Source organism: Equus przewalskii, chromosome 6 (assembly GCF_037783145.1).
Source record: "Equus przewalskii isolate Varuska chromosome 6, EquPr2, whole genome shotgun sequence".
NCBI classification, from domain to species: Eukaryota; Metazoa; Chordata; class Mammalia; order Perissodactyla; family Equidae; genus Equus; species Equus przewalskii.
This window is the reverse complement of record NC_091836.1, coordinates 73,086,878-73,108,368: the sequence shown is the minus strand read 5'-3', so window position 1 is coordinate 73,108,368 and position 21,491 is coordinate 73,086,878. Positions and strand designations below refer to the sequence as shown.

General features: G+C 38.0%; 2 protein-coding genes across 3 annotated transcripts; both read right to left on the bottom strand.

Annotated features, from left to right (window-relative positions):
- Positions 1-1,452: 1,452 nt before the first annotated feature.
- LOC103553970 (olfactory receptor 51L1) lies at positions 1,453-3,327 on the bottom strand. The gene has a single exon (XM_008524766.2). The coding sequence runs from the start codon at positions 2,629-2,631 to the stop codon at positions 1,624-1,626; it is 1,008 nt and encodes a 335-aa protein (XP_008522988.2). The 5' UTR covers positions 2,632-3,327; the 3' UTR covers positions 1,453-1,623.
- Positions 3,328-11,431: 8,104 nt separating this feature from the next.
- MMP26 (matrix metallopeptidase 26) lies at positions 11,432-15,763 on the bottom strand. 2 transcript variants are annotated; one of them, XM_008524755.2, is made up of 6 exons: positions 15,597-15,761; positions 14,011-14,231; positions 13,138-13,286; positions 12,406-12,531; positions 11,743-11,904; positions 11,432-11,663 (listed from the first exon to the last, which is right to left on the bottom strand). In XM_008524755.2, the coding sequence occupies exons 1-6, from the start codon at positions 15,693-15,695 to the stop codon at positions 11,635-11,637; spliced, it is 786 nt and encodes a 261-aa protein (XP_008522977.1). In that variant the 5' UTR covers positions 15,696-15,761; the 3' UTR covers positions 11,432-11,634. The 2 variants fall into 2 exon arrangements, with proteins under 2 accessions (XP_008522977.1, XP_070480298.1); XM_070624197.1 differs by having other exon boundaries at positions 11,432-11,904; positions 15,597-15,763.
- Between the last annotated feature and the right edge of the window lie 5,728 nt (positions 15,764-21,491).

Here is a 21,491-nt window from a genome sequence, read left to right as displayed (position 1 = left end):
TTTCACGTGTTAAGTTAAATTTTCACATTCTAAAATATACATCGTATCAAATGAGTTTGGTTTTCAGGATTCAGCACTCTTGGTATCTTATTAGTCATGAGACATTAAGAAGATTGATTTTTTTCTGAAAAGGTGAAATAATCCAGGGAAAATATGAACAAGAAAACCAATCTGTCTAATGATATTTTTAAACTTCTTTTCACCTCCATCTAATTAAATCAGACTTATTTTAAATGATTAGTTGCTATATTCATTCTATGTTCTTGAAGATTAATCATTAATTCCATATTTCCAGTTTTCCAGGATAACATCATTCTCCCAAATCTCAGCCAATCTCATTTTTCACAAATCTTTATCATATAATCCCATAGTCACATCCATCTTTCTCTTAAATAAATGGAGTTTATTGACTGAGCTAATGGGGGAGTGAGTAGGACAATTTCCAATTGAGATTTCTTTACCAAAGAAAACTGTATAAATGTATTTAAGTGGAAGGGCTGATATACTTATTTTATGTTTTAATACCATCCAGACTTAAAATTATCCTGTTATTAATTCATATTATAAGAGAAATTAGGATAATGACAATATGTGTGCCGTGGGAAATCTGGGAAGCTCTCATTTTCTTAACATGGTATGTTCAGAGACACAAGTTCATCACTGAGCCTGATTCAAAGAGTTCATGTGGAGGACGTGTGAAAGTTGACAAAGGAGATTGGTATGGCTCAAGATACGCAAACTCCATGCTCAAGGTGTTTGCAACACAACTGAGAAGAAAATGAATATATATGAAACAATAAAATATCATCAATGAAAACATATATGAAAGTCATCTTAATAAAGAAGAAAAAAGTAATGAGTTATTGGCAATAAAGAAACTGAGAAAGGCAATGATATTAAAGATTCACACAGACATATAGTATGAGAGTAGAAAATATTAAAAGATGAAGGTGTTATTTTCACAACTCCCCACCCACTCACAGAGTAAGACCTAAAATCCTGTGCTATAGTGTTGAACTATACGCATTTACCCAGATGTTTAGACACGCATTGTCAGGCTCTCTTGAGTAACTCCTCAGTGTCTGCCTCAGTATTTGCTGGTAAATTGAAAGAGCAGATAGATCTACAGTGGCAATGGAAGAAAAGACACATCACTGCTCAAGTGATGAGGTGAGGACTTGGTCCGTAAACAATAGTGACAGTATCAAGTTCCAAACTTGCCCCAAGAAGTCAGGAATATTTTCACAAAAAGTTATAACATTTCGGCATGAGAGCCAAAATATGGGCAAATGTATTAGAAAAAGAGAGAGAGCGATTTCTGGGTTTTAGAACATAAACATGAGAAACTACATAAACATAGTTACATTTAATAAGGAAAATTATTATTATATCATTAAGAATAATTAATAATATTGACAAATTGTAGTTTTCAAAAAAATTTAGTTTGCATGCATTGTCTATTATAAATCTCATAATTATCTTGGAGATAGAAAAGACCATACTTATGATTTGGCTATGGAAACATGAATCTCATAAGTGTTAGTGATTAACTGAGATCACATACATAGGAAGTGAAAAACTTAGGAATTTAACCAAATGATCAAGCCCCCAATATTTTACTTCTCATCTACTCAAACAGCTGTTGCAACATTTTTCAGTGAGAAAGCTGGAGGATAGAGTTTGAAGTCTCCCTAGTCCAAACGTGCGAAGAATTCTGAGACGAATCTGCTTTGTCTTGACACTGTAGACAATAGGATTAAGCACTGGGGGAAGGAGCAGGTAGATGTCAGCCATAAGGATGTGGACTACGGGAGACAGATGCTTCCCAAAGCGATGGACCATTGACACCCCAATAACTGGCACAAAGAAGATGAGTACCACGCAGATATGGGATACGCACGTGTTGAGTGCCTTTAGCCGCTCTTCACGAGATGCAATGCCCAACACAGCATTCAGAATCAGGACATAAGAAAGAAGTATGAAGATGGAATCCATGCCAAGTGTGGTGATAACTACACACAGTCCATAAACACTGTTGATCCTGGCATCTGAACAGGATAATCTCAGAACATCCTGGTGTAAACAGAAGGTGTGGGAGAGGGCATTGACATGGCTGTAGTGATACTGTCTCAGTAGCAAAGGTGTGGGCAGTACAACTCCCATGCTTCTTAGCAAGCAGGCCAAACCAATCTTGCCAATTACACTGTTGGTGAGAATGGTAGTGTAGTGCAGTGGCCGGCAGATAGCAACAAAACGGTCAAAGGCCATAGCCAGCAGCACTGAGGACTCCAGGAATGTGAATGTATGGATGAAGAAGAGCTGAGCATAGCAAGCGCTTGCCTGAATCTCCGGAGCATCCAACCACAACACAGCAAGCACAGTGGGGAGTGTGGACAGAGACATACCTAGGTCAGTTAGTGCCAAGATGGAAAGGAAGTAATACATGGGCTGGTGGAGTGAGGACTCTATGCGAATGACAGAAAGGACAGTAATGTTACCAATAAATGCTACCAAATATGCAAGACAGAATGGGATTGACAGCCAAAAATGAACATACTCCAGTCCAGGAAAACCCTTCAGAATAAATATGGGCTCCACAGTATCATTGTTATTCCAGACCACCATAGTCATCCTTGGCAAACAGTGAGGAATGTTTTCTGTTATTTTTTTTAATCATTCAAAATTATCCATGTGAGCATAAGCAGTGTAATCAGGATACAATATATCTTTCCTCTAACCTCACAGAGGAAGGAAGGAGGTACTTCTTAAGGTTCTCATGCAAGAAACATTTCCCAGTAGTAAAAAGCACCAAATTCTGGAACAAAGCTGTGTACTACATGAGTCTGGTCACCTCTGACAAGAACTTTGATGGATTTGCACTGAAGACACTAAAACCTTTAAGCAGCAAAACAGCAGAGAAATAAATCTTTACTACACATTATAGAAAGGAAAAGGGAGAAAAGTCAGAGTAAATGTCTGGATTTGCATAAGCTTCCTGCCAGTAACGTTCTTGAGTTAATCATTTATTGCTTCTAGGCTATCCTGAAAACTGAATTGGTCCCAAGAACTCAACATAGATCCCTTCATATTTATTTTTATTTAATAATTTATAATATTTAAAACTTAAAAATATTCAATGCTTTAATAATAAAAAATAAACACCCCATTATATGAAAAGAAGGCATAGGAGTCATCCCCATGGGGTAGTGGTTAAGTTTGCGTGCTCCACTTCAGCAGCCCAGGGTTCAAGGTTTGCGTTTTGGATCCCAGGCATGGACCTACACACCACTCATCAAACCATGCTGTGGCGGCATCCCACACACAAAATAGAGGAAGATTGGCACAGATGTTAGCTCAGGGCCAACACCCTCACCAAAAAAAAAAAAAAGCAGCATGAAAAAGGGTAAAAAACTCCATAATTCTGGTACACTTGCATATTTTTGACTGTTTAATATGATAACTCTTCTGCAACCTAAACTCCTCATAGCAAGAAAAATATATACATATATTATATATATCATAAGGTCATAACATAACTCTTGAAGCTCTTCCTGTATGCCGACTCACAAAATAAAATTAAAACAATATATTTAAGCTCAATATGTCATATACTGTATATCTTACATTTGTAACAATGGGGAATATCCACATCGTTTCTATTCATCATTTCTTGCTTGTTTTTTCCTCTCAAAATGATGCTTATAATCACATTTTTAAAAATATTAAACCTAAACGTTAAATGTTTTTCCAATTTTATGACCCATTTGCACCTACCTCCATGAACCCATAGCAATCTCAGAAATGCAGTTCTGAGTACTCACCATTAGTGCCTCTTAAGAACAACCAAGTTAATTTTCCCTTTTCAAAATGTAATTCTAATGTCTGGCTTTACTTTCTCTGAGCAATCTTCATGGTGATTGCCTCTGTTAATGCTGCCCTTGCTATAGCCTGGGTTGATGGCATTGGGCGTAGCAGCTAACTCTGCAGGACTCTCTTGTCCCTTCAGTCCTCTGGTTCCTTATGTTAGCCCTGTCTACTGACCTTGAGAAAATTCTTCACTTAGTCATTAAGAGTCTAGGCTTCCTCGATTTCAGACATCTCCGCTGCAGCATCTCAGCATCTCTTTCATCCTTCCTTACAGACCCTTGGTCTCTGGCCTCTTAAAAGTCTATCACAGATTTCAACCCTGGCTTGAAGTGAAGATCTTTCCAAATGCAGCCTCTTATTTAGCATAGGTTCTGACTAGCACTGACCTTTTATTGCCGCTATTTTATTTTATAAAAGCTTCATTTTTTTTTTCAAATTTTCCCTTCTTGGCTGATTCTTATATCAATTTTATAGTGTGAATACTAAGAGTTGTCAGGCTGAATAATCTCTAATTCCAAAGAGGACTTTGGATTAAAATCTATATGTTAGGTACAGAAATAAATACCAAGCTATCTTCTCCACATAATAAGAAATGTCCTTCTCTTTCTCCCTTTATCCTCAAGTCCAGGCATCCCCCCATTCCCTATGAGTCAGACACCTCCCTGGTCTTCTTCTCCAGCACCAAGTGAGACCTCTAAATGGAGCTTTCATCAGGTCCCTTGTCTTGGATAAAGCAGTCAGCTACTCATCATGTTCTACATCTAGTGGGCAGAATACTTACACAACACATTTATTTTCTTTACCTCCAAGCAGCATTTTTCTCTCCAGTCTCCACAATCTGCTGAAGTCCCTCCTGACTTTCTTTTTTTTCTCTTCCTCTGGCAAAAACTTTTGTTTTAAATCTTGTTCTAAAGTTCAGCTCATCAAAACATTCTAGACATTAACACTGAAATATATAGAGCACACACACACACGCGCACGTGTGCACACACACATACACACACACACAAAGATTATATTGTGACCACAAGAGAGGGAGAGTTTCTTGTACCCCATGTAAGGAAATTATTCTGTGCTTTCTCCTTTAATTCTTTCAATCTTGATATAAATCACACTTTCTTCAATTCTCAGAGAAGTTGTAGGAAATAAAATGGATCACTGTTCCTTAGGAATGTCTTTCTCTCTGCTCTGAGTTCTCTGAGTGCAGATTGAAGTGTTTAGAAAACTTCATTGTGAGACTGCCCATAGATTTAAAGGTAGGATAGGCAAGAATATCCCTACTTAGGCTCTTTCTGTCTTGTCTTTCTTTCTCACTGACTCATCTGTCACGTCTTTCGCTTTTTCTCAGTCCCTCTATTGCCCCTTCTCTGTTCATTTTCTTCTGACTCTACTTTTAAGTCATTAACAATGATTCTTTCAGTTCTTTGTTTATTTTAACACAATTTATTCATAGTGAGGTGAGAAGAAGTAGTGAGAAGAAACTGGGACTAAGGACAAAACTGTTTCAATGGGCATAGGCATGAAAAGACTGCTGTCACGCACTAACTTATTCCGAGTAATTCAGGGAGAACCACTGAGGATAACACCATTTTATCACAGCCTCTCCGGCATCTTACCTGCAGTCCTCAAAAACTATCTTCTACTGACCAGCCTATAGCAGGACATTACGATATGCCATAAATTTCAAAATTGTTCACAAAGAGAATGACACCCATTTTCCCCTCCTGTGTAAATTGTATACTGTCTTTCTAATGATTTTACTATCTTTAGCCCTCGTATCTTAACACAAGCTGTGCCAAAATCTTCCCACTATTTATTTGTAATTAAAAATTAACACCCTTGAAATTCACATATAAGCCAGTTACATCAGTATGAATGCTTAATCACACAACCAGTAGTCTATTTCCCAAATCATTCAGTTTCATTTTGTCTTTCTCTGCCTAAACTTTCCTCTGTTGTAGGTAAAATCATATTTTCTTTCTATTTCTGTGGCTTTCTCTCTCTCTGTCACTTAATTTACTCTGAACATCTTTATCCTCCCTATTCTGCTTCCTGCTGCCATTTCCTTCTATTTTGCTTTGCTTAAATGTGTGTCTTTTCTGCATGTAATTCTCTTTTTTCCCCAGTCCTTTTACTTCCTCTATCTTTCTTCTCAGTTCTCTCTGTATTTCTGTGCTTTTAGTTCTTGCTGTCTTTAGTTTATCCCTCACCTGTGAAGAGTTCTCATCTTTATCTGAAGGTCAAACTTTTTCTGATTATAGATGCTACAATTTTGATTCTCCATGGACCTCAGGTCTTGAAAACCTCTGATTCCGTGAATAGTGAGGCTGGAATGCTTCCACCATCTTTATAAATACTCCTGATTTCTACTGGGGTAGACAATTAGGGATTGGTGTCAGAGTGTGCTCGATCCCCAGAGAAGAAAGTAATATAAACAGCCCTTAATCCCAATGTGTAAAGAGCATATGACTATGATCCTGGAAATTGTAGAAATATGTCTCTATTTGTATCTACTACTCCCAGTCCTTTCTTTCAAATGTGGTAGTTTTCTCTTCTCTAATGAGCGTATGAGAGTGAAGTCATAATAACTACTCTAACCTAGAGGAATATTGAAATTTCAGCTTCGTTAGGGGCATCCATATAGAGCCACGGTAATTAAGTACAGTGAGAGGTTCTTCTGCTATAAAACGCTTCTCACCGAACAGGGTTGTTCATTAGTTATGTATTTAATAATCATTTATTAAGCAAATGCAGGATTCAAGCTTCTATATTAAGCTCTGTAAAGGCAAAAATCATTCATTATCTGGTTCATCACTGTTTCCACAGTATGGAGTGTGGCTTCTCAAGGCATTATTTTATTCTTTTTCTCAGCTTATATCTTGATTATCTACCTCTTTGCATTTATTTATAAATTTTAGAAATGGCTTATCAATTTTCAGCAAGATATATATTAGAACTTTTATTTTATTGAATCTATAGATCAATTTTGGGAGAACTGAAATATTTAGATTACAAGATCTTCCAATTCAAGAACAAGGACTTCAATTAATTAAGGTCTTTATTTTTTCTCAATATTATCTTATACTTTTCTGTTGAGAGATATTATATATCTTACATTAGATTTATTCTAAAGTATTTGACATTAATTTACTCTAAATGTGAATAGTACTTATAAACTCTCTTCAACTAAATGTTTGGTACTGATATAGAAAAATAAAATCAATTTATATTTGTCCTTTTCCCTGAAAAACTGCTAAGCTTACTTCTATTTCTAATAACTCATCTGTATAGTCTTTAGGCCTTATTTTGTACCAATCTTACCTCCGTGAGTAATGCCAGCTTCTTTATCCTTTATTTTTAATCCTTATATCTTGTATTTATTGATGTTTTGTGCCAACCTCAGCCTATCCATAAGGAGTCTTGTGGCCCTTGCAATTCTTGTTATGACTGCAAGAGACCCTCAGCAATAACCATCAAGAAACTTTGAAAAAAAAGTCCTTGAAATTACATGGCACACCTGGGGCCACACAGCAAGGCTGCAGGTAAAGATAGTGCAGACCTGGGTTTCTGCTTTTTCCGGGGTTGAGGGTAGAGGCCCATGGTTTTGAGGGCTTACACTTTCTTGGTGAATTTAAAACCTAACAGTGGGAATTTAAAGCTCAGGGAGAGAAAAAACAAGTGGCTCAAATGATCAGTTATCTTAGGAGCCTGGGGGCGGCTGTGGCTGGTTCTTCAGCTGTGTGGCTGGCACTATGTTTACAGTGTACTTGAGATAGCCATCTTCGAAGTGGATGCCTCAGCAATCAAAGTTTAAGTCACTTGCATTACAAAAACGAAAGACCACCTGTCAGGGCTTACACTACAATTGACTTATTGCTCTGGTCAAGACCTCTGGCACGATTTTGGACAGAAGTAAGGAAACTTATGCTTTTTCTTTGTAGATCTCACAGGTAACGTTCTCAACTTTTCACCACTGAAATACGTTGGCTAGGATTTTTGGCAACTAACTTTATCAAAAAACGTACTTTCTAGGGCTGGCCTGGTGACACAGCAGTTAAGTTCACACATCCCGCTTTGGACAGGGTTCACAGTTTGGATCCCGGGTGTTGATCTACCGCACTGCTTAGCAAGCCATGCTGTGGCAGGTGTCCCACATGAAAAGTAGAGGAAGATGGGCACGGATGTTAGCTCAAGGCCAGTCTTCCTCAGCAAAAAGAGGAGGATTGGCAGCAGATGTTAGCTCAGGGCTAATCTTCCTCAAAAAAACCACACCTTCTATTGTTCATTTGATGAGTGTTTTATAAAGACTGGATGCTGAATTTCATAAAATTATCTTCTGTGTCCATTGAAGTTTATGATTTTTATGATTTATTTGATTTTCCACAATTATCCTATTAATGTGATTAATTATATCAATTGATTTTTAAATATCAACTTTATATTTCTGGAAGAAACCCAAGTTTAATGTGTCACTTTATTTTCCTTTATTTATTGCTAGATTTGAGTTGTTAACATTTTGTTTAGGGGTTTTATATCTATGTTCATCACTGAGAGTGACCTGAAATTTTCCTTACTTGTAATGTCTGTGTCATGTTTTGCTACAGAATTATGCGTAGCTCAAAAATAACTTAGGAAATAGTCCTTTCTTTTTCCCCAACTAGAAGATTTTGTGTATAATTGGTATGGTTTCTTTATTAAATAGCTATCTGGGGATAATTTTCAATTATAGTTTTGATAGATAATAGTCAAAAGACAGTTTAGATTTTCTCCTTTGTCAGTTTTGAAACTGCTTGTGGAAAGATATAATTATAGATTATATTTTTAAACATCAATAGTGCTATTTGGATTTTCTGTTTCTCCTTTTGCATATTTTCGTAAGTTGTGTTTATCTAAACATGTGTATTTTGGATATATATGTCAATGAAAATAATCCATAACCAGAGCCAAATGAAAATTTGGGAGAGTTTATGCTGAGCTAAAATCTGAGGACCTTGGCCTGGGGCCTTTCTTCCCGAAGGAAGAAAGGGCACCAAAGAAGTGGGGTGCACAGAGTGGTTATATACCCCCAAACAGGATGTTTCACATTATGATTGAAATGTCCCTTTTACAATTGTCATGAGACTGCTCTGTTGGCACAGCTATTGATGTACACAGCAGGTAGGTCTGCTGTCTCGGTAAACACAGCAATGTGGCAGGTCTGTTGTCTCAAGCTGGGTGGTCAAAGGTGAGCACGGCATCAGTTCCTAGCTTAAGGAAAGATGCTTATCCTTCAGGAAATGCCAATGTAGGGGGAAGTTCCACCTTTATCTTAAGGGCATTTGTTCTTGCCATAGTAAATGTTTAAAGCAGATATACAATGTGTGCTCAATGGCCATTGTCAGTCCCTTTTGGAAAAAACAAAGTCAGGCCGAATTAGGTTTACACCAAATGTCTTCCTCATATACTCCAATATATCCTATTGCTTTCCATTTCTATTTGTCATATATTTTAATATTTATGGGGTAAAAGTTACCCATTATATATCATATGATTTTTCAGTGTCTTCAAGAGTGTCAAACACAGTTGACTATAGTGGAGCCATTTTAGAAGAGAGTCAGAGCTGCCTTTCCAGAGAAACTACTTTGCTCTCTTGAACTTTGGACTGAGCCAAACCTTTGGACTGGGCCAAAATGGCAATTGTTTCATAAACAATTGTTTAAGAAGTCAGCAGGAGAACTAACATCCTGATCACAAAGAATGAGGATTGTAGACTTTCTGAAGATAGAATCAACAGTCAATCAATGTTTAGACAACCCTAACTCTCCGCCTCCAACTCCAATTAAAATCCTTTGTAATACAATCTGCCTTCTTTGCCTTTAGAAACCCCTCTCTTTTACTCCTTAGTAGGACACTATTTGGGTTTCTACTGAAATCTGTGCTCCTGAAATTGCGATTCTTGAGAACCCAAGTAAATTTTTTGCTACTCTTGCAGTTTATGCATCTTATTTGTTGACAGAAGTGTCAAGATACCGCCTTTTTCCATTGCTGATTTTGGTTTTATATGCATTCTCTCTTTTACACTTACCAGTCACACAATAGAGAAATAATTTCATTGACTTTTAGAAAAGTCAGTTGTCAGAGGTTGGGTTCTCCAGAAATAGATACTATGGCAGAATTCAGGATGCAAAGCACTTATTAGGAATCATCACCTATGAGGGGAAGAGGGAGGAAGCAGGACTGAACAAAGAGAAAAGCTGAATTGCAGCACACGCCTGACAATTTCTTGCCCAACACACTGGGGCTCTCTAATGCATTACTCAAAATAATTTCCCTGTGACAGATGAAAATGCCAGGATATTTATATTCCAGCTTCACCCATTCATCTAATATGGGATGCCCTGAGAAGGGTAAGACCTCTGGGAAATGGCTTTCTGAAATTGAGAAAACCACAGAGAATCTGTACATGTCACAACCCGTAACACAAAGGATTCTCATCAATTTTATTGCCTTCTTTCTCATCTACTTTCCTCCAATTGCTGTTGGGAGCTCAAAATTAGCATTTTATGCAGAGTAACTTGAGTTTTTCAGAAGTCACTCCCAAATACGCTTTATATTTTCAAAAAAATATATACATTCATCCTAGTATATGAGCTATATTATTTTATAATGAAAACTCTGACATTAAAATAGTTTGTCTATGAAACCTTCCTTTCATATGACTTCCTTTTTTCTCCCATTTTTGTATCCCCTTAGTACAATCTTTCCTAATCATTTTTGAAATAATGTATATAATGCACTATCCTCTCTTCCCCCTGCAGATGTCTTTACTTCAGCTTACTACCTAAAACTCAGTTTCCTCACTTCAGGCTTTTCATTACCAAGGGGATATTGTGTGAGGCAGAACAACCCCTTGGGGTATCAGAAGATTCCCCCAGTTGTCTTGAGTCTAAAATAGGAAGATAAGGCTTATGTTGGCCAGGTGAGTGGGATAGACTTTCAGTCTAATACCTTGCATGTCTCCTCATATCTTCTACTACTGATTACATGTGTCTGATTACATGCTGCTGCCCTACCTAGTCCATATTCTCCATCCAGGATTTCTTCTTCTAAATGCAGGCCTCAGGATACAGACTTAGCAGTACATGTTTTTATCTAATATCTCAACAACAATATTAATAATACCTAAAACTTGTGCTGCCAAGCACTGATGAAAGAGGTTTGCATTTATTATATCACTTAGCCCTATGACAGTAAACTGATTACACTTATTTAACAAATGTGAAACTGAACCATAAAGAGGTTAAATAACTTGCCCAAAGTCTCAGAGCTAATAAGTGGGTAAGCCACCATCTCAACAGTTGGTCTGTATAGTTGCAATCTTCAATATAGCATAAATGATATTCCTCAAACTCTACCATGTAGCAGCATCTGAAATCTTTATTCTTAATCTTATTTTTTCTTACCTTTCCACATAATTTGAGAGTTCGTGGCCATCTCTTCCAGAGTTCTCCACTCTACTATACTCTTCTCTCCCCCATGCCTGGATCTCAGTGATTGGACATATCAAATGCTGAGACATACCAAATTGTAAAAACAAAATTTTATTCTTAAAAACTATCGTAATTGTGACACAGAAGTGTTCTGAGTTTTGACTCAGCTGCTCTGACTAGGTTCCACTCTTTAGGGGTTAGTTCAAGCAGTCCCCAAGGCTGCTTCAGTGCTTTGACCTGTTTGATTCTTCAGTGAAGCCACTGAAAAGCCATATTGAATTATTCTTCTGTGCCAGCATTAGGACATTTCAGATGAACATCTTTTTCCTGGTGGAGAAAGAAGAAAACAGCAAACTTCCATTGGAATTTCCTCCCCAGAACCCTCTCCCTTCCAGCAGACACATACCGTACAGTTGCTGGATTCTCTGGATGTCATCAACACCAAGGTGGAAGGTTCTAGGGTCATGATACACATAGCTAGGATACATGATAGAGTTCTGACTTCCAGAGTGCCTCAGGCCCAGAGAATGACCTAGCTCATGAATGGCAACCAGGAACAGATTAAACCCTGAAAAGGAATAGGCAAAAGGATAAAAATTAAATATTCATATGGAAGGCAGAAAGTGTGTGAAAAAGATGGGAGAAAAAAAAGGAGAGAGCAGAAAAGGAGAAAAGAACAGATATAAAAATGCAAGAAAAAGGCAGGCAGAGAAGGAAAAATTCTAGGTGGGACACAAAATGGCAAAATATATAGACAGATAAACTGGAAGTGAAAAAGAAGCATGAGGAAAATTGAGAGACCGATAAATGGAAAGAAAGAGATAGGGAGAGAGAAAAGCACAATATGACAATGTGTTTATTATAGGAGCATCTTTATTTAGAAATGATCTCATCTCCCCCACTCAAATAGGAGACCCAATTCTTCAGCCAAATCTTCTCGCCTCATCCTGCCCACTCTGAATCCTTCCCTCTATCCTCTTTACTTTATTCCAGGCCCAAATGGAGACCATCAATACCAACCCCCAAGCTCCCAGAGAGTTCTGTCACTCCCGCCAAGTAAGGTCTTTACCTTTGTATGAATTTGACCAGTGTTCTCCTTTGTCAAAGTGGATAACTCCTGGAGCATCAGAATCTGGTAAAAAGGCATGGCCTAGGATACCTCCTGGCCCATCAAAGGGCCAATCATCTCCATGGGCTGTGGATGATGATAGAAGCTATTGTCAAAACAGGGGGTCTGGGGAAAGGGCAGAAATGGTCTTAGGTAAGCCTCAGTGCCTTAGGATACCTTGCAGCTGGGTACAGCTGGAGGTATGAGAGGGCTAAGACACAATCTATGCAGAGGAATAGGGCGGGGCCAAAAATCTAGCTACTGCCTATCTCTTTTGGTAAAAGAGGAAAGGGAAAGATGGCAAACACTGAGTGAAGGTTATAAGTTAGACACAAAAGACTTTTGCCAATATGAAGGGAAAAGGGAGGAGGAAACTTAGATTGCAGGTTTTATAAATAGATTGGATCAACTTTGAATAGCAGTTCAACAGATTGGATGGCTACACAACTCCCTTTTGACATGAAAATGTGCAACCCCTCCTTACCCTGTTCACAGTGCCTCCGCTCCCCTACCTGCTGTTTCATTGCACCAAAAATGTCTTACCTGTATTATAGCTTTTTGATTTCCATTAAGATTTTGCCGGATTTTTTTTCTCAGAAGTTGGATTAGCTGGACTGGGTTTTTGTCTACAGACTGAGACGATTAGCCCTTTACCTGGAACCCCATACCCTTCCTCCCATGTCAGTTTCTCACCCAAGTCCCAGAAAGAAAGCGTGATGTCTGCATCTTGGCTTTTTGCCTCCTGGAAGATCAAGGAGGTCACATTACTCCAGATGGAAAGCGCATCAAGTATGATGTCTTTCACTGTGTCTCGCTTCATTTCTCTTGGGTAATTGATAATCCTGAAACAAGAAATCTTTAAGTGGAATAGCTCAGAGGTATGAGAATTATCCTAGCTCTAACAAAGAATGACTGTGCTTTGGGGCAAATTATTTAATATTCTGGGACTCATTTTGTTCATCTGTAAAATAGAGTAAATCCCAGACTAACTGAATCAGAAAATTGAAAAGAAAATAAGAAATTAAACCTGCAAAATATAGATTTCTAAGAATTTAGCAAATTCTCCACATTATCCTTATGTAAACTAAAGTCTGAGAACCACAGCCCCACAGGGTAATTGGGGGAAAGAAAAAAATCAGTGTCAATTCAACTGAAATGTACAGTGTTCTATATAGTTAGGTACTGCTTTGCTTTGGATCTATTCTGTATGTTTAGGATTCCTAAGGGAAAAAGTAGCCTAGACAAGGAGCAAAAATATATCAAAATTATATCCTATATACACCCCCCAACACCACACACAGATGCACATAGAAAAAAAATAGATTTAACTAAGGAAAGAATAGTAGGTTCATGGTCAAAGGATAGAGGTTAGGCTCCAGTTCCTAAAGAGATGATCTGAGGAAGCTAGAATGAGAGCAAGTAGAATTGCCTTCTCTGAGGGAGATTTGGGGCTTTGTAGAGAATAGGGAATGCAGGAGACAGTAGAGGTGCCGGCAGGAGAGATATTGTAGGAAATCCTTTGAGGTAATCACCCCACTCATTCCTCCAGGCCTTAACAGCAAGTACCTATAGGTCAGAGTGTGCTTATTCCATTTGGAACTTCCTGGGAAGACGGAGCTGTTGGCCACCTCAGTTACTCCACAGCGAGGCCGATGTTGCATAGCCAGCATCTGCTCATTTTGTATGTCTGTCTCATTTAGAGGGAGCTGCTGCAGGAGCTGTATCTCTCTCCTCTGGGTGAGGAGTGGTGACTCTTTCGTGGGCAGGAAAAACTGGTGGAAATAGTCCTGGGTGAGAGACCCGGAAGGGATGAATACTTAGAGACAGTGAGGACAGGCTCACAGGATCAGTTACCCAGAGCATAGCCTCATTTGAGGGCCTGGGAAGCACGGTGCATTGACTATCTGGTCTTCTTCAACCTCCTGTTCTCAGTCAAATGATGCCAACTCTCCCTGATTCTCCTGTCACTGGGTAGATAATATTAAACACAGGTGAGAAAATAAAAAGTAATTTAGATAACCTGTTAAAAATTCTCCAAAAACAAAGCATCCACGTTTCAGGTAAGAGTGGCCCAGGAATATAGGTCACGCAGGTATTAGATGGGAATTGCCCGGGGAAGATGGTCTCTGGTCTTTCTGACGATTGAGGTTTTCTCAGTCAGGACAGAATCTATGACTCTTAGGACGTAGAATTTGGTTGGTTTTGCACATCCCGTCCATGTGCTTTTACATATTCCATTCCATTAAAGTACTTTTAGAAAACTCATTCTCTACATACTGCCTACTTCGGGAGACTCTCCAAAGGCTCCATTGACTTTCATAGCAGTCCAGTGTAAAGAATCTCAACTTCTGGAGGAAAAAAAATAGCACCTTGTATTATAGTCAGGCTTTCTATATCTATATTTGAACCCCAGCTGGACTGAAAGTACTTTAAGGGCAATGCTCACGTATAATACAACTTGGTCTACACTACAGTTCTTATGATAGTACTTGATATAAACCCATGATTGATTTATATATTCTATATAAAATTGCATTTTTATGGCTTTATTTTATTGTGAACTTGACTGGGCACTCAGAGGCACATGATTTACCATATTTTTCTGGGCTAAGTATTAGCAGGAAATTTTACCAGGTCCCTGAACAATTATAAAGTACATGACTAAAATCAGTTATAAGGTGTTTTAGGCATTTCGGATGCTTAAAACATTGGAGGAACAAATTTGCATTTTCTTGAAAAATTTGAAAGTGTGTGGCAGATAGTTTGAGAGATTTTTCAGTCAATAGAAAGGACATATCAGGCCCTTTGAATTACCTCCCCTGACCCTTTTCCACCTCACTGGCTCAGAGATCCTGACACCCGAGTGTTCACTCTATGACCTACAGAAGGCTAGAGTGTGAGAGACAAACACTGGCACTGATTTATTCCTTAGTTACAATAAGCACAATAATTTTAGGGGCCCAAAGATAATTTCATTTCTTTTAAAATCAGAAGAAAAAAAATGAGCTTAGAGTTGAAGAAAACAATTTAATATGTAATATGAATTTATTTATCTTTATACTATGCAGTATGGTGTATGCATATAACACATATATGGAAGCAGAGCCCACCATAGTCATAATATGACAATGTAGTCCTGATAGCTCACTTACCGTAACAAAGTCCAATCCTCTACGGTGTGTAGCAGGGGGTACAGGGAAAGGCAGGCACCAAGGCAGGAAAATAGTAGCTATTAAGGTGGCAGGCCGCATGGCAAATGCTCATTTCTCCCTCTGCCTGAATTCACCTAACACAGATCACGAGGCCTTTATAACCGTGCCAGCAATGTCTAGTGACTCATGCCTTTTCTTTGCATTGGTTAGTGTCGTCATTGCCCATTCTGGGTTGAAAGTAGAGTGCTCAGACTGCCAGGGTGATGACAGCAGCCATGGGATTTATTTGCATGTTTGTTTCACGCCTGATATCCCTCAGGATACCTGGCCATAGCGTTGGCTAAGGAAATACTGGTATAGCTCAGGTTATAGGGGATGTTATTATTAAAAATGGAAGAAAAGAAACAGACACAGGAGACACAAGAACAATTTATTACAGCTTTATGGAACAATTTCTTACTAGTCACAGACAAATACTATCTTGCTCCAGAAACTAAAGAAAAAAGAGAGAATGTGAGGAAGGAAATAGCATCAACTGTAGTGAGGCCCCAGATCAGAATATGAAAATTCTCTGAGACCCAGATAGGGGAGATATAAAAATACACAGAAAGAGAAGTAATGATATTTTTAGTTTTGATACTAAAAAGTATACTAAAAGAATGTTTCAGAAAATAAAGCATTGATAATAAGTTGAGAGAGACATGAGATAGACACACACTGCAGAAGATTTCAGCTGAGTCTTTGAAATCACACAAATATGGGTGAGAATATAAATTCTGCTACTTAAAAACTGATCTGTTTTAAGCAAGTTATTTAACTATCTATCTGTAAATTAAGAAAACTAATCATATTCTTATAATATGATAGTAGTGGAGGTAGAAACTGAGCACTGGGCCTGGTAAACAGTAAATCACAATTGATAAGAGCTGTTTTATAATTATTATTATACGCAAAAATTGAAGCAGAAACAAAGATCTAGAGACACTGATAGAAAGTGAATCAAATATCAGACTTTACTGAGCACCTTCCATGTACCCAGACCCGAAATTTCCTCTCCAGTGAGGAAGACCAGAGTGGATGGATGTGGTTCCAGTTGATGTTAATCAAATTTCTTTTTCTCCTTCTTCCAGGAGCCCCTGTTCACTAAGCATGGGACCATCAAGCGTTATTGTCCCTGCAAACACAGCCTCAATAAGTCAAATTGGTTGGCCTTCTCCTATACTTTGAAAACATACCACACCCTTCAAGGGTAATGAAACTTCCACCTGTGAGTCCTATGGAGCATTGTAGCCCTCTGCTTTGCATGCCCAACCCTGTCTTCTTCATGGCTGGGAAAGACACTATATTTGATTGAGGCTTCTCTGTCCTGGCAATATTTGGCATTGAGGAGTGATGAAAAAGAAGAGGTGAAGACTGTGCCAACCACGATTTTGGCATAAGAATAGGTTCACAATTTATTTAAGCTTTAACCTGGTTTCAAGAACTGATAGAAATCAGAAATATATATGGTATAGAAATATATATGGTATAGAAATACATATGGAATATATATATATATGGTAGATAGATAGGTAGCAAACTATTACCCAGCAACAACAGGGAACCAATTACTGATACACGCAACAAAACAGACAACATCAAAAACATTATATTGGGTTAAAGATGCGAGATTATGGTTACATTTATATAAAGTTCAAGAAAAGACAAACTAATTTATGGAAAGAAACCACAACAGTGATTGCCTTTGTTGTGGACGGGAGAGAGGATTGGTGGTAAAGGAGCACAAAGGAAATTTCTCAGGTGACGACACCTCCGATTTCTTGACTTGAGTCTGACTGATACAAATGGATTCACTTTTCAAAAGTCATTAAACCATATACCTAATATCTATGCATTTATCATATGGTAATTATACCGCCATAAAAAATTAATAAAATAAAAATGTAGATGAATAAGGTACCAAAAGCTACACTCATTTCTCCACGAGGCATAGAGGACTATAATATAAATGGTAATATATGTGATCGAATGAGCATATATATAATAATGTTGGTGGTGTTATCTTAATGTGGAAGTGCTCTAAACTAGTTTATGTTCTAAAAGAAGGAAGTTATATTCTAAAAATACAGGGACATAAATGGACAATCAACCATAAGAATTAATAAGATCCAAGGTGTTTGTGGTAAACTTGGAAGAGAGAATATCTTAAATCTGAAAAAGGCGAGGTAGAGTTAAAATTGCCTCTGGAACCAGAGATGTTTATTGTCAGACAGGTATGGTAAAGACAGGGTATTCCTTGTAGCCTCTTTCAACTTTGTGAAATAATGAGTTTGTTCACTGAAACCTCACAGTGGTATAAGCCTTATTTGATCCTCATTTCCCAAATCAATAAACTGAGGCTTGGGAAGTAATAAAACCTTTTCATGGAGATGGTAAAAACGATGAGATTTGCATCTACATCTGCTTAACTCTAAAGGAGATTTTATTAAATGAGTCATACTACTGGCCTTTACGGGCAGATATCCATCATTATACCATCAATATATCCTTGATGTTCTTTTATTTAAATAAATTCACAAAACTTGGAGCCTAAGCTCAGTGGAGTCACAATGAAGGAAACAATGCGTAACTGCCAAAAGTTATTCAAAACCCACAGTAATGTTGGGAAAAGAGAAGCAAAAACCTTCTTTTTGAATCTCCTAAGTCACCTCAGGCACTCCGAAACATCTCACTTTCTAAACCCCCTTGCACTCAATCTCTGAAATGCTCCTGCACCCTTTCCTTGTGAGTTCTTCTCTTTTCTTCATCCCTAGTTTTGTGATTACTCTCCTGTCCATCAGAAGTGGCAATTGGAGTTCATCTTCCTCCATCTAGGCTAGACCTGTCTAGGATGATTAGAGATCTGGTCCCTCCTGTACCCTTGGAGGGACATGACCAGAATCCCCTGTAAAGGATAATTCTTCGATTACTCTGACTTGAAATTCTCGTGCAAAATTGTTAAGTGAAATCCCTTCATGTTTACAGGCCCATGACGCACTGAGGACAGGTACGTGTTCAATTTGCATTGATAGATATAGCACAGTCTTTGGAACCCACAAGAAACTCATTATTTATTAGATAAATAAGAGTATTCAGTAAAAGAATCTCACAGCTACCAATGAGACTGGAAGTGAGTTGTTTGTATCTATTTTGCTAGTGGTAAACATGAGCGTATAACTCACATCTCTTCACCTAGGGCAGATGATAATTATAATAATTTATTGAGCACATATGCTGTGTCAAGAATGCACTATCTTGCTTCATCAACACAACCATTTGTGAAGTTGGAACTTCATTATTTCCATTTTACAGGTTAAGAAAATGAGATTTTACGTCATTCGACTGTCGTCTGGACAGTCACAATGCTCAAAGTGATATGTAGAAGTTATAAACAAAGATTGTTTTACTCTAAAGGTAGAACTTTTAATCACTGAAATGGTCTGCCACTTTCAGAGAGATTGCTTCATCTCTTGTGGTGCCACACGTCGCTGTGATGCTGTTTCTGTTGCTCCCAGTGTGTGCCCTGCAATCTGATAGGGCCGACTCAGATGAGCAGCCACTTGTAAGACTGACCCAGTACTCAAGTAAATGAGTGCCAGGTGCTGAGACCTAACTTACCTAAGAAAGTAAATGAGTGACTTGTTAATGATGTAGCCACAGATAAGTAAAAGTATGTGTTTGAAGTATAATAGCGTTTCTCAAAATGTAATGTGAATACTAATCATCTGGGGATGTAGTTAAAAATACAGATTTTGATTCCATAGGTCTTAGAGGGGCCTGATGTTTTGAATTTCTAACAAGCTTTTAGGTGATACCAATGTTGCTAGGGGTGTTGAGAATGCAGGCAATGTACAAGCTGTGAAGTGAACCAGAAAATTTCAAGAATTGATACTAGCTTCTCCATCTTACTTAACAGATGAGGAGCTATGAGAAACAGGAACCCATCTCTCTCATCTCCAGCTGTATTTTCACCCTCTTCATCATTCCCACAACATCAGATGCCTGGGGCTGAAAAATCTGGCTTATGCTCAAAACCTTTCCCAGCAGAATATGGATTGGTTCTCAACTCTTTCTGGGTAAACTTTCTTGGTAGCAGGAGAAAAAGCACTTTTGAAGCACAGGAATGCGTGACCTCTGTTTCTGTGATTGAGCTCATGAGATGGGGGAGGAGGGTTTGGGGACACATTTTCCAGAGCTAGGAAACTATTGCCTTTGTCATGACACTGGCGACTCTTCTGGCAAAGAGTGACTCCATATCTAATTCATCTTCAGGTAGAAGAAATGTTTCCACAACGGAACTCGACTTTGGGTTTAGACTGAGAAAAGAATCACTGATTGCATAAGGGATAATGAGAGATGGGAACAAGGGAATTGGGCAGGCTGCAAAGAGTCATCAATATTCTTGTGGTAGTACAGAACAACAGGAATGTTTGATTAACGTCATGTTTATTTAATTATTATCAACGTATATTTTCTCCCCTGAAACTATTCTCCATTCACAATTTATTTTTTCTGTCCAGAGAATGTCATGTCATTTGTGATACAAAGGTTGTTAAGATACAGAGCCTGCCTTAAATTACTTTACCACCTCACAGAATTATCTGTAAATTAAACATACAATTGTGGATGCAGATAAGCCTTGAATATGTATGTATACAAATTAGACTAGGGACTAACTGCAGTGATATGTTAACCTGCCCGGATTGGTCAGAGAAAGTAAATAGAGGAAATGAAGTAACCTGGGTCTTAGGTTTACAACTTATTGTAGAAACTCAGAGAAAAATCCTAGAACCCTAGGTCATTACTTTTCATTATTTTTCCTTGCAGTATAGGTTTGTATTGAGCAAATCTCTTTCATAGAGATACAAGTGTAGAAAGAGATAAGAAACAGATTCTCTAGGGCTTTAGAAGTAACGTAAAATAATTTATACTATTTATATTTTTGAAATACATATTTATATTATCAATGTTTATTTCAATAAGTATAATAATGTTATAAAATAATACCTACAATAATAAAAGCAGCCAACTTTTACTGATTGTCTCAAGCTATTGGCATGAATTATCGGATTTAACCCTCATGTTACAGGGAATTAAAGTTGAGAGAATTAAATAACTTGCCTAAAGTTGGAGAGCTTTATTTAAGCTCAGAGCCTCAAATTTTTACCTATAATACAGGCACACATAACACATACACAGAAAAGCACACACACAAATACATACATATATTCTTTGTAAAAATTGCACATACTTCACCAAACATGGACCTGACTGTAGACTCTGAAGCAACTCCATGACTCAGCTTCAACCTTGTTCTACCATGGTCCCAGAGGTAATCCTGTCTGCCTGGGGACCCAGCAGGAATCATGCCTGTCCACACACCTGGTAACAGGCTGGCCAACTATAGACATGACTGCAGACTCAGAAGCAGCCTTGTGACCTGGATCCAGCTCCACTCAGCCACAGTCCCAATGGTCCTTTATGTCCAGGGACCTGGCAGGAGAAAGTATTTACCTGTTGAAACTAGTTTGTAAAGACTGGAAGATGTGACAATTTCTCAAAAGGCACAATTACCAATGAAAAACCATAAGGAACATGAAGAATCAAGCAAACATGACACTGACAAATGAAACTAATAAAGCAACAGTAACTAACCCTAAAGAAATGGAGATCTATGAACTACTTGACAAACAATTCAAAATAATCATCTTAAAGCAACTCAATGAGCTAGTTACAAGAGAAGTGAGATAATGAAACAAGATCAGGAAAACAATACACAAGCAAAATAATAAATTCAATGAAGAAACAGAAACAATAAAAAAAGAACGAGAAATCCTGTAGCTGAAGAACGCAATT

Excerpts from the sequence above, each read along its gene's own strand:
- LOC103553970 (XM_008524766.2), bottom strand. The coding sequence starts at position 2,631 with ATGACTATGGTGGTCTGGAATAACAATGATACTGTGGAGCCCATATTT.
- MMP26 (XM_070624197.1), bottom strand. The coding sequence starts at position 15,695 with ATGCGGCCTGCCACCTTAATAGCTACTATTTTCCTGCCTTGGTGCCTG. Across the intron at positions 14,232-15,596 it reads GAGGATTGGACTTTGTTACG|GACTATTTCCACCAGTTTTT; the intron begins GTAAGTGAGCTA and ends TCTCTCACCCAG. Across the intron at positions 13,287-14,010 it reads AAGCACACTCTGACCTATAG|GATTATCAATTACCCAAGAG; the intron begins GTACTTGCTGTT and ends TTCTTGTTTCAG.